This window comes from Giraffa tippelskirchi, chromosome 3, assembly GCF_054371585.1.
Source record: "Giraffa tippelskirchi isolate mGirTip1 chromosome 3, T2T-mGirTip1v1.2.pri, whole genome shotgun sequence".
In the NCBI taxonomy this organism is placed as follows: Eukaryota; Metazoa; Chordata; class Mammalia; order Artiodactyla; family Giraffidae; genus Giraffa; species Giraffa tippelskirchi.
The window spans coordinates 159,311,286-159,324,841 of NC_137277.1; the positions used below are offsets into that span (position 1 = coordinate 159,311,286).

Consider the following 13,556-nt stretch of genomic DNA (forward strand, 5'->3'; position numbering starts at 1 on the left):
TATACTGGTGGATGTTAACCAGACTTATCGTGATTATCTTGCAATATATGTAAACATCCAGTCAGTATATTATATAGCTGAAACTGATATAATGTTATGTGTCAATTATATATTTATATGGAAAAGTTTGGGACAAAACTGCTTGGAAAATTACTTTATAGGTGTTTTTAAAGGAAAAATAACATTATTAAAAAGGTTCATAGTTACATTGAATATACTAATATTGCATACTAGATACTGGAGAGGAATGATATGAGGAGTAGTTTAACATTCTTTGTTGGAGGATTAGAATCTAATTGTACTTTTATATTGAAATGTGGCCCAATTGTTAGTTTTTGGTAATTTTATTTATTTATTTATTTATATTTTGCTGTGCTGGGTCTTCATTGCTGCATGGGCTTTTCTCTAGTTGTGACGAGCCGGGGGCTACTCTCTAGTTGTGGTGTGTGGGCTTCTCATTGCAGAGCTTCTCTTGCTGTGGAGCAGGGTCTCTAGGGCACACGGGCTTCAGTAGTTGCGGTACATGGGCTCAGTAGCTGCAGCTCCCAGGCTCTAGAGCAGAGGCTCAGTACTTGTGGCACATGGGCTTAGTTGCTCTGTGGCATGTGGGATCTTCCTGGATCAGAGGTCAAACCTGTGTGTGTCCCACATTGGCAGGCGGATTCTCCACCACTGAGCCACCAGGGGAGCCCCAACAAATTATTTTAAGTTCAGAGGTCTAGAATTGAAGTGACCTCTCATATTTGCAGAAAAATGTTAGTTGCATGAACACTAAAAACATCACTTAGAGATATCTTTCACAGTTAAGACATTATTTCATAAACCTTGTTTTATTTGATAGCTGACCTGCCACAATATTGACCTCAATCTGAGGTGAATACAAGATTATGGATTTTATTGATTTGAAACTTTGATTTTGTTTTGTATCTTGACTAGCATTTTGTGTCTCTTGCTAATGTATAATGTAGACGAGTGGTCCCCAACCTTCTAGGCACCAGGGACTGGTTTCATGGAAGACAATTTTCAATGTACTTGTCGGGGTGGGAGGGATGGTTTCAGGATGATTCAAGCGCATTACATTTTTTGTGCACATTATTTCTGTTTTTATTACATTAACTCCACCTCGGATTATCAGACATTAGATCCCAGAGGCAGGAGACCCCTGATGCAGACATTGCAACTATTCTTAATTGTATGCCTTACTACTAAAAGCGACATTGGACTTGTACTTAATATTCTGCAGTTTGGCTTTCACCCTGACTATTCTAGTCAAGTGTGCACCCTATTTTTCATTCTTCTTCTCCCTCCCATGCTGTGAGAGTGAGCTTTTCTGCCTCCTTCTTCCGCCTCACAGACAAGCTTACTTTCATGCTGTCAGCTCTCCAGGGTGTGCTGTCCATTGAGATGGCCACTAACTACACGTGGATGTTGACAGAACGTGTTGAATCAGGTGACCGTAGGTGCTATGCAGAAAAAGAACACAAGTAAAGGAGACAAATAAATGACACACTGCTTTATACAGGATAGTGAGAGAAGTCCTCTCAGTTATCTGGAAAGACTGAAGGAGAAGGCCATGTGTCAACTTGGGAGAAGGGAATTCCAGCCAGAAGGAAAAGGAAATACAAAGAACCTATGTTGAGATGGCTTAGCTTGTTGGAGGATGAGTAAGGTGACCATAGTGACTAGATCCTTTGGGTAAGTGGTAGAGGCCTTTGTTAGAATTTTCTTTTTTTTCTCCAAGTGGGATGTGAGGCTAATGGATAGTTTTGAGGAGAATCATAATGTAAAGTAGCTCCTGTATGAAAAGTAGACTGGATGGAGGGACATAATGGAACTAGGGAGAGCATCATATCCTGCATAATCTTATAGGCTGACTTATCTCGTTACAACATAATAATAAGTCAGACAAGCTCCTTATGGAACAATTAGGTCCTTGAAAGGAACACATATATTGTTATCAAAATCTTCATTACTTACTAACCCCCATCAAACTTTTACTCAGGATAGATAATAATATCAGGTCAGGTATCAAGGAAGAGTAGCACAAATGCATGCTGTCTGCTAATTATTAGCTATAAGAATATAATTATCTCTCAGTTTTCACATATGTGAGTGGGGTGACATTATCCTTGAGGGCATCATTTTACAGTGTTTAACCCAGTATCTATCACATGATAAGTGCTCAGTAAGTTGGCTCAGCTGGTAAAGAATCTGCCTGCAAAGCAGGAGACCTGAGTTCTATCCCTGGGTTGGGAAGATCCCCTAGGGAAAGGCTACCCATTCCAGAATTCTGACCTGGAGAATTCCATGGACTGTATGTATAGTTCATGGTGTTGCAAAGAGTCAGACACGACTGAGCGATTTACACTTTCAGAAGGATTAAATCAATATTCTATATTAAAACATCCTTTTTCTTTTTTCTCCTTTCAGAACACTCACTACAGTTTATGGATATATATATATACATACACATATATATATATGTTTTATTTTCTTATTCATTTTGTTTATACATCTGAGAAATAAAGACTGTGCTTGTCTTATTTATCACAGTGTAATGAGCATTGTATCTAGTACACAGTATTATTAAGTGGGTGGAATAGCATTATCATCTTCATCAACTTTATTATTAGCAGCGTCAGTAACACTGAAGAAAGACCCAAGAGTGGTAACTTTTCCAGAAGTTAGGTATAAGGCAATTTATTTGTTTGTTTACATATATTAAGTTTTTAATTCTAAACAAATATCAATCGTGTAGAAAATAAACAAAATAGGATAACGAACCTCATGAGCCAGGCAGACAGTTTCAACACTTATCAACTTTCTGCCATTATTTCATTTGTTTCCATCAACACTCTGCCCTACATTCCATTTATTATTTTTATCATTTTTTGACTTATACTTTGTATAAATTGAAATGTGAATATCTTAGCTACATGATTTTGACAAACAAATGAAGTCTTGTAACCTGCCAACTCATAATATAGAACATTGCTGTTTATCCACGGATTTCTTTTGTGTCCCTTCTTTGTCATTCCCTGCCCTGGCAATTAATGTTCTGATTTTATATTCCACTTTAGGTTAGTTTTGCCAGTTGGAGAACTTCATAAATGGAATCACAGAATGTTGATTTCTTTGTGTTTGGCTTCTAGTGCTCATCTAAATTCTGTAAAATTTATCTGTGATATTTTCATTTATGAGTAAGTTTTTCCCTTTGATTGCTAATTCAGTTCAGTTGCTCAGTCGTGTCCGACTCTTGCGACCCCATGGACTGCAGCATGCCAGGCTTCCCTGTCCTCCACTATCTCCCGGAGTTTGCTCAAATTCATGTCCATTGAGTCGGTGATGATATCTAAATTATTAATTGCTAAGATTGCAGCCGTGAAATTAAAAGACACTTACACCTTGGAAGGAAGGTTATGACCAACCTAGATAGCATATTTAAAAGCAGAGACACTACTTTGCCAAGAAAAGTCTGTCTAGTCAAGGCTATGGTTTTTCCAGTGGTCATGTATGGATGTGAGAGTTGGACGGTGAAGAAAGCTGAGCACCGCAGAATTGATGCTTTTGAACTGTGGTGTTGGAGAAGACTCTTGAGAGTCCCTTGGACTGCAAGGAGATCCAACCAGTCCATCCTAAAGGAGATCAGTCCTGGGTGTTCATTGGAAGGTCTGATGTTGAAGCTGAAACTCCAATACTTTGGGCACCTCATGCGAAGGGTTGACTCATTGGAAAAGACCCTAATGCTGGGAAAGATTGGGGGCGGGAGGAGAAGGGGACGACAGAGGATGAGATGGTTGGATGGCATCACTGACTTGATGGACATGAGTTTGGGTAAACTCCGGGAGTTGGTGATGGACAGGGAGGCCTGGCATGCTGCAATTCATGGGGTCGCAAAGAGTCGGACATGACTGAGCGACTGAACTGAACTGAACTGAGTGTCTTATTGTATAGTGTATACCAGAATTTATTTATTACCCTTTTTCTATTGAGTTGTTTCCACCTATAGTTATTGTGAATGATACTGCTATGAACGTTTGTGTACAAGTCTTTTTGTGAAAGTGTGTTTTCTCTCTTTTTGTGAATGTGTGTTTTCTCTCTTTTTGGTAAAAACTTGTTCAGTTGCTAAGTCATGTTCCTTTGTGCTCCCTTGGACTGCAGCATGTCAGGCTTCCCTGTCCTCCACTGTCTCCTGGAGTTTGCTCAAATTCATGTCCATTGAGTCAGTGATGGTATCTAACCATCTCATCCTCTGTTGCCCCCTTCTCCTTTTTGCCTTCAATCTTTCCCAGCATCAGAGTCTTTTCCAATGAGTCGACTCTTCGTATCAGGTGGCCAAAGTATTGGAGCTTCAGCTTCAGCATCAGTTCTTCCGGTGAATATTCTGGGTTGATTTCCTTTAGGAATGACTTGTTTGAGAATGTAATTTTATAAAGGGTAGACGTTTAAGAAACTGCTAGTCCATTTTCCAGCATTCAAGTTGAGTCATTTTACGTTCTCAAAAGAAATATATGAGAGCTTTAATTGCTTCACATTATCACGAACGTTGAGTTTTGTCAGACTTTTAAATTTCAGCCATTTTAGTGGTTGTATAATGGCAACTTGTTGTAGTTTTGATATTCATTTTCCTGATGACTAATGAGACTGATAATATTTTTTTGTGCTTATTGGCCATTCATCCATCCTGCTTTCTGTGTAAGTCTTTTGCCTGTTTTTTGTTGCATTAGTTGTCCTATTTGTGAGTTGTAAGAGTTCTTTATATATTGGATATAAATCCTTTGTCAGAGTATTTTGAATATGATGCTTTCTGTGTAAGTCTTTTGCCTGTTTTATTGTTGCATCAGTTGTTCTATTTGTGAGTTTTAAGAGTTCTTTATATATTTTGGATACAAATCCTTTGTTAGAATATTTTGAATATTTTTTCTAGTTTATGGCTGAATTCTTCAATCTCTTAATGGTGTCTTTGGATGAGCAGAAGGTTTAAATTTTGATAAAGTCTTAATTTATCTTTTTTAGAATACTGCTTTTGACATTTTGGCTAAGATACCATTGCCTACTTCCAGGTTAAAGAAATACTCTCTTTTCTTCTAAAACCTTTAAAGATTTATAACTTGTATTTTCGGCCTACTTTAATTTTTGTACATTCTGTGAGGTAGGAGCTAGAGATTAATTTTCTTTTCAATAAATATTCATTATTCCATAACCATTCTTAGAAAGAGTTTTCATCCTTCATTGAATTTCTTTGGCATTTTTGTTGGAAATCAATTTCACCCTATAATTGTGGGTCTGTTTCTATATTCTGTTCCATTCACCTATTTGTTTATCCTTATGCTAATGCTAATACCACACTCTTGTTTGCTGCAAGTTTAAGTTCTGAAAGTCAGATAGATTAGGCTTCCAACTTTGTTTTTCTTTTTTAAAGATTGTTTAGCTATTCTAGATCCTGTATTTTCATATAAATTTTAGATTCACTTTGTCATTTTTTATTGAAAGACTGGGGTGGGATTAGGATTAAGATTGAGTCCAATCTGTTAAAATTTGGGAAGAATGTGTATGTGTGTGTATAAACATATATTTTTATATCCATACATTTTAGGGGGATGGATTGATGTATTCATACTTTTTAGTGTTCTATTTGTATATCTCATTCCAGTTATTAGATTATCTTAAATACTGTCTATTTGTGAAGAAGCTTGATATTTGTGTCTTTTACATCTAATTATCTAATATATTCACTTTTTGTTACATTATGAGCTCCATATGATAGGGAATTATCTTGTGCTCAGTATATACTCAGGTCTTGTAGCTGTGCCTGACAAATATGAGGGGCTTATGTGAATGTATGTTTTTAGCATTTAGCTTTAGTTAAGTTTCTAATGATTTTTCGAGTAGTTGATTGATGATTTTTGCCTCTTTCATAGTATTCCTTGGGAGTAGGCATCCTTTCCCTTTTATGATGGTAATTTAAATAACTTACTATGGAATTAAGTCTTGCTCGTTAAGAATACTGTCTTCCTTTGCTGGGCTTTTGTGTTAAGAAAATACAGTGCAGACCAGAAAAGTTTTATTGAGAGCCCTAAAGATTAGGCAGTAATAATACTGACTGGAATTACTAAATAGAAGATAAAAATCTACCATCTTAAAATTAATGAAATGCTTGATTTTATCTTCTGTCAGAAAATATGGACATAAGGAAAATTAACGGCTATTAATATTAAGAAAATATTAGGTGCTTTACTAACGGACCCTAATTTCACTTACAAAATTCACTTCTGTGAAAGGTCAGAGAGTACCCTGCTTTTCTGAAGACCTATTTAATTTAATGACTTTCAGAAACACACACTGTGGATAAAGATAATAATGGGGCCCATAAAGTTTTATGCTTTAGTGTTTAGGTAATTGCTTATTAAATTAAGAAGGTATTTTTTACAGACAGGGGTGTATCCCTGTCTTTTTTTGGTTAAGAATATAATGGAAGTTTGCATCTCATATAGTTGTGTGGCATTTTTACCATCTGATAATTATTCCAATATTAATTGTAGTGGGTTAAGCTAATTTATTTCTAACCAATTGAAGAGAATGAAATAGTTGGTAATTTTACTGTTATCAAAAATCACTTTGATTCAAGTTTACATGTGAGAAAAATACACAACAAAGATGGCCTACTTTGATTGGTGCATGTAAACCAGAAAATGTTTATATGGTACCTTTTGCCAAATTATGGAAACAGAATAACTCAACAAATCTATTATTAAATGATCACTCCAAAATACTTAGTTAAATCTATTCAGTTAATAAAAATTATTTTACTGGGAGCATTCAGCTAAAAATAACTTTTTAGAGTACACTATTAAATTACATTTATATGTTAAACACGGAGTTTTGGGAACAGTGCTTTTATAGTGTGAAAAATATGAGTATCTTGCTATTTTATATTTCATTTATATATTTTGGTTTGCTGCTTTCTTGAAATGGATAAGTTAAATAGTTATCCTGTGATCTCATTAAGAAAAAGCATTTAAGTAGTGTGTTCTTTATGAACAAATCTAAATAGAATGTTTCACTGAATATCAAGTTCATTGTACTTGAAATAGAATTTCTGTATTTTGTATCTGTCTTAATAAAATTTTTCTTTTAAACACAAAGATGCTCTACTAATATAATGAAAAAATACTAGATAGTTTAAATATTAATTGCAGATATGATTATTTCAAACTTTATTTTTTAGTACAACTTCTATTTTTCTTTTATTAAGCAGCTGGGCAGCAGAAAGTTCATCATAGGAGAAGCATCACCATGAAATGAGTTTAAATTGTTTTACTGAGTAGACTTCATTTTTACAAACAGAAAGCAAGTCTCTGAAAACCAATTTAATGGTCAGAAAAGCTTTAAGGTCCAATACTTCAATCAGTTCCTATGCTTTCTTTCCTGGGATGAGTACAATAAGACTTAAAATGTGTATTTAAAAAGTGAGTTAATGTAATGCTACACATTTGTGGTTCTGCCCAAGAAACTTTCAGCATTATTTTTCTGTTTTTTTTTTAACCTATTATGGGTTTACATTTTAGATAAGATAAAAAATATATAAGCTCATTAAATAATAAATTAAGTTGTTGAAAATAAGACAGCTTTTAGTAGACTCAAACTAGATATTTATAAAGTTTAAATTCTTTTATAAAGATATACAGTGTTACTAATAATCATATATCTTGATATTTTTTATTCATTAGAGCATATTTAACAACTGGCATGCCCCCTAATTTAGGTAGATAAATGTAGCTGTTAGAGTAATTGAATATATCTGTTCTACTATACTATACTAAATAATAAATAATATCATGATAATAATGATAACAATTACAGAAATATTTATTGAATATTTTTTATGTGCGGGAATATTTTTTATGAATGGGAATTCAGATAAAGTTCTGCTTGCAAAACAAAATGTCAACTCAGCCGTTTATCTTTTCCAGTCACTCTACTTAAACTCTCTCCTCCTTTTCACTCACCACTCTACTCAGTATTAGGCACATCTTAGTGGCAGAGGAATTCTCCCTTTTTTTTTTTTTTGCCCATCTTCACTTACATATACACATAGAGTTAAAACCTGGAAAGAATAATTATTTATCTAATAGTTGGACTATTCCACAGATGATTTTTCAAGTCTGAATTTTTTAATCAACATTTGCCTGTATGCCTTTAAGATTGTTGGCATGGAAATGAAGTTGAGGGTCAGATGGTTAGACCGTGAAGTACTGTGACACACTGTTTATTTACATGTGATCAAAGCTACAATATTGATAGTAGAATGAATAATAACATAGATAATCCCTAATTAGTGGGAGATGGGGACAAAGAAGGAAACATGGAAGAATGGAAAAGACGCTTTTACCATATTCTGTGTATGACTTGATCTTGCAGTAAGAAGTCTTATTAATCATAATAATATGTGCCATCACAAGTCTGAAAACCTAAACTCATACCACTTTGGCAGCTTCCCAGTCACCATTCCTCATGATTGTTCTGACACAGGTCCTAAAGAAGAAATCTATTGCACCCATTTACTTCATATGAATCTGAATTTTGAAATATGAGAGGTAGATTTATTCCGTTCTGAACCTTTGGTGAGCTGTCAGTACTCTAATTCAGTCCATCCATTTTTTAGAATGTGAGACTCTCAATGCAGTAGCACTTTGTCAGTTAACTAAGACTTTAGATAGCTACTTTTCTGTTATAAATTATACTTTACACTGTTATATTGAATTGACTTGTAGTGGTGGGTGAAACATTCCCATTAATTTTCTTCACATATGACTTGGGCTTAGAAAGAATGCTCTTGCTTGCTTTATGCCAGGGATCTGCAGAAGATACATCTAGTTAAAGAATGCTTCCATGTCACAGCACTAACATTGAAGACTTTTCTCATTAAGTTACCAGTTATTCGTAATATGTAATATGATCTGTAGGTGGTGTAGACTCTTCACATGCCTTACATCTTGAGTTTTCTAGAATTTATATGCTTTTGTTTTTTACAATGATCAGAACTAAGTAACCCACTTAACCATGTATTCAAGCAAGTTCAGAATTAAATTTGGTTATGTCTTTTAGTTCATTTGTAATTATTTTGAATTATTCTATTTTATATATATTTCAACTTTGTAAACATATTGTCTTTGAAAATAGATGATTTGTAAGCTATTGTGGAAAAATACCTTTAATTTTCTTTATTTAAATGAAGTGTGAATGAATGATATTTTTGAAACTACAGGTTTTACCTTGTTCATCCCCTATCTCCATATATGCTATGTTGGTAGGGATATTTCAATGAAAATTATAGTGGAATTTTTGATTTTCAATTATCTTTTGAATTATGCAGTACTGGATTCAGTTCAGTTCAGTTGCTCAGTAGTGTCTGACTCTTTGTGATCCTATGGACTGCAGCACTCCAGGCCTCCCTATCACCAACTCCCAGAGTTTACGCAAACTCATGTCCATTGAGTTGGTGATGCCATCCAACCATCTCATCCTCTGTTATCCCTTTCACCTCCTGCCCTCAATCTTTCCCAGCATCAGGGTCTTTTCAAATGAGGCAGCTCTTCGCATCAGGTGGCCAAAGTATTGGCGTTTCAGCTTCAACATCAGTCCTTCCAATGAATACCCAGGACTGATCTCCTTTAGGATGGACTGGTTGAATCTCCTTGCAATCCAAGGGACTCTCAAGAGTCTTCTCCAACACCACAGTTCAAAAGCATCAATTCTTTGGCACTCAGCTTTCTTTATAGTCCAACTCTCACATCCATACATGACTACTGGAAAAACCATAGCCTTGACTAGATGGACCTTTGTTGACAAAGTAATATCTCTGCTTTTTAATATGCTTTCTAGGTTGGTCATAACTTTCCTTCCAAAGAGTAAGTGTCTTTTCATTTCATGGCTGCAGTCACCATCTGTAGTGATTTTGGAGCCCAAAGGAATAAAGTCAGCCACTGTTTCCACCGTTTCCCCATCTATTTGCCATGAAGTGATGGGACCGGATGCCATGATCTTAGTTTTCTGAATGTTGAGCTTTAAGCCAACTTTTTCACTCTCCTCTTTCATTTTCATATGGGCTTAGAACTGGTAAATCAATATTTTTTCAGAAAATAATAGCAGTGAATTTTAAGGTTGTTGTTATTTTTATTTGTACAGCAAGGCTAGAGAAGATTTGCTGAAAACTCAGAAAGAACGTGATTTTCATCGAATGCACCACAAGAGAATAGTCCAGGAGAAAAACAAATTAATTAGTGACCTCAAAAGGTAAGCTGCTGATATTTGTTGGGATATTTATTAAATAATTATTTAATTAGTTTTAAGCAATTTGGCCATAGAAGGATGTTCCAGGTAAAGTTATTCATTGAGTATTTATTGAGCATTTACTGTGTGCCAGGCTCTTTACCATGTGTTTGAAATAGAAAGATGAACAAGTTTGGGTCCTTGCTCTTAGGCTTCCCAGGGATTATTAAGGTGTGTGATGGGGGAGTAGCTAAGCAGAAATACAGTGAAATATACTGTATTGTTGCTCTGCCAGCCAAGAAGTGGTCACCCCAATCAGATTGGAGAGTGAGAGGGTTCAGGGACCTATATCTAAAGGAAATGAATTATAAAGTATGAGTTAACAGAGTTGAAGAGTGGGGTCAGCATGCTGTGCAAAGGCACCAGGTCATTGGAGGAACATGACAATATTCACCAAATTCTTAAGCATGGAAAGTAAAGTGCAGGAGCAGCTGACCACCCCTGACCACCTTCCCCTCAAAATAAAAATTTATTATCTCTAACTAAAATTCTCCTTTGCTTGTTCTAGGGCAGAGCTGCCCAATGGCACTTTCTGTTATGTTATTAATAATTTATATCTGCACTGTCCCATATGATAGTCGCTAGTCATATCCTCTACTAAGCACTTTCAAAGTGGCTAGTACAACTGATGAATTAGATTTCTGGTGTTTATTTAATTATAATTAATTTAAGCTTAAACTTAAATAGCCACATTTGAACAACATGACTTTGGGATGGTCATGATAACTGCTGTATTTTGCAGTGGTTATGGTCATTGTGGCTATTACGATATCTTAATCATAGGCTGTCCTGTGGAGTTTCAGAATCAGTATACTTTCAACTTAGCAGTATGTTAGAAATTAACATTTTTCTGATTTTTCTTAATTGAATCCCTGTAGAAACAACTACCACTTTAATAAGAGAGAGACTGCATTAACTTGGGGGAAAAAGAAGACCTTGAGAGTGTGAGAGTGTTTATTCATTGACTTAATCTATTCTTTTGGCTTCATGTATTAGCCTTATTTTTTGGTTTTTTTGGTTTATAAAATTGTTCCAAGTCCATAAAAATTCAGAAAAAAAAATGAAATGGTTTGTTTTCCTCTTAACAAAACATTGATTGAGAAGTAGTACAATGTAATGAAAAGAGCTTGGATTTTGAAATCAAATGAACATTGGAAGCCTGGCTCTACCACTTACATTTGTGTGCTCATTGTAATTCTGTTTCTTATATGTGAAAACTGTGATAATAAAAGTACCTAATACAATGTCTGGAACAAAATAGATAGCATAATATTCAATAAACACATTGTATAATATATATATATACAAAGGAATAAAATACTTAATTTTCTTAATATGAGGTTATTAATACTTGTTTTCAAGATTATCCTTAATTTTGATGTCAATAACACTCTATTTAATCATCCACTGTTTGTAGCCCTTGTCTTGTTGAAAATTGTTTTTGAATTAAATAAACTGAAATTTTCTTTTCTGTCAATGAATGGCAGTGACTTCTGGGTGCATACTTGAATAGTACAAAAGGAAATAGAGAACTAACCAACTCAAGAAAAAGGTGACTGTCCTACCTCTAGCCAGGTTGCTGGGAAGCTGCCTGACAAATAATACTTTTTATACTTCTTGGCTCTGTTGTATTGACCTTTATATGGTTTTTACTTTTCATTCAAATACAAAAAAATAGGAGAAAGAGGTTCAGAATGTTAAGTAGAAATCACTGATTTAGCTCAATTACCCTTTATGATGCCCTTTATTTTCCATAGGTTGAAGTTACATTATGCATCATATGAACCAGCTATAAGAGTATTACATGAAAAGCACCATGCTTTACTGAAGCAGAAAATGCTGACCTCTTTGGAAAGGGACAGAGCAATAGGACAGGTAAAGAGACCATCAAAGATACTGGAAAATGATATTTAACCATTTATTTTTTTATATTATCAGAAATGTTGGTTTTTGTTTCTGAGTTAAATTTTAAATGATTTTCACCAATTATCATGTTGTAAAAAAGATTCATTTGGAAACATCCAGGAAAATATTTTATCCACTTTAAAAATACAAAGATTATTATTGAAATAAAATTACTTAATTAAAATATAACTTTTTAGGAGATTATTAAAATATTGTTAGAGGGAAAACCTGAGCCATTAAAACATAACAGCGCTTAGACTGGGTTTTAAATGCCATCTATGACGGCTGTAAACCTGGTCCTTACCTAAACACTTTAAACTCAGATTTTTCATACATAACTTATAGCCATAATGACCTATCTTTTAATATTGTTGTGAAACTTAGATGAGATGATGAATAGAGAGTCCATGCAGTTTCCTCCTAAATGAATATTTGAAACACCTAGTTACTGACTCAATTTTCAGTCATTTTTGCTATTGACATCCCTTTTCCTCCTAGGATTTTTGTATAGGCCTAGCCCTAGGGTGATAGAGTGAGGGATATCTAGTATAGAGTTCAAGAATAAAAAAACAGAATGTTTCTTGTCACAATGAAAATATGTAACAGTTGATTAGAAAATATAAAACTGCTACTATGCTTAGCATTCTTTTATTTTTTCTTGAGATACTGATTTTTGGCCAAACTTTCAGAAGATACAGAAGTTTGCACAATGGTTGCAAAAGCATGAATGATTTAATTAAGGCATACATTAATCAAAGGTATATTATCTTTTCTTGAGTGTAATTTTTAGTTACTAGAGTAAGAAACATCACTTGTCTCCTTTGTGCTTGAAATTTAATTGTGTGTTCTTGAATATATGAATTAATGGTAATGTTGCCTAAAAAGAGTTTAATAATAGTTTTTAATTTTATGGTACTGTATTGTCAAATCTTCAGAACTTCATCTCTTTGCTCCTTTTCATCTAACCTGTTCCCACAGCCTTCTAACAGGAGGCACATTTCCATTGCCAGGAACATTATCAGCTAGATCCAGGTTGCTCCTGCTGCTTTTCCTGCCACAAACCAACTTAGACTTTTGCTACCATCTTCCTCTCCTTTCCCCCCATTCTCATGCTCATCTTACTGTTACTATTCTCCCGGGAGGAATTCCTCAGTGACCTGGCTATATATTCCCAAGTGACCATGTGTGTTTAGTAGGACAGACCACTCATACTAAGTTTCACTACTCAAGGGTATCAGGGCCTTCTAGCATTCATGATGGCAAGTGCCTCCACTCCCCTCCAGATTGTTGATTTCTCCATCTGCCACCTGTGTCTATCA

General features: G+C 34.7%; 1 protein-coding gene across 7 annotated transcripts in view; it reads left to right on the top strand.

The window, feature by feature from the left end:
* SPAG16 (sperm associated antigen 16) overlaps window positions 1-13,556 on the top strand; it is a 981,998-nt gene that overhangs the window by 35,654 nt on the left and 932,788 nt on the right. For all 7 annotated transcript variants that reach the window (XM_081583025.1, XM_081583031.1, XM_081583028.1 and 4 more), the window contains 2 exons: window positions 10,189-10,296; window positions 12,090-12,207. In XM_081583025.1, the coding sequence (XP_081439151.1) occupies window positions 10,189-10,296; window positions 12,090-12,207 (226 nt within the window). The remainder of the gene's footprint in view (window positions 1-10,188; window positions 10,297-12,089; window positions 12,208-13,556) is intronic.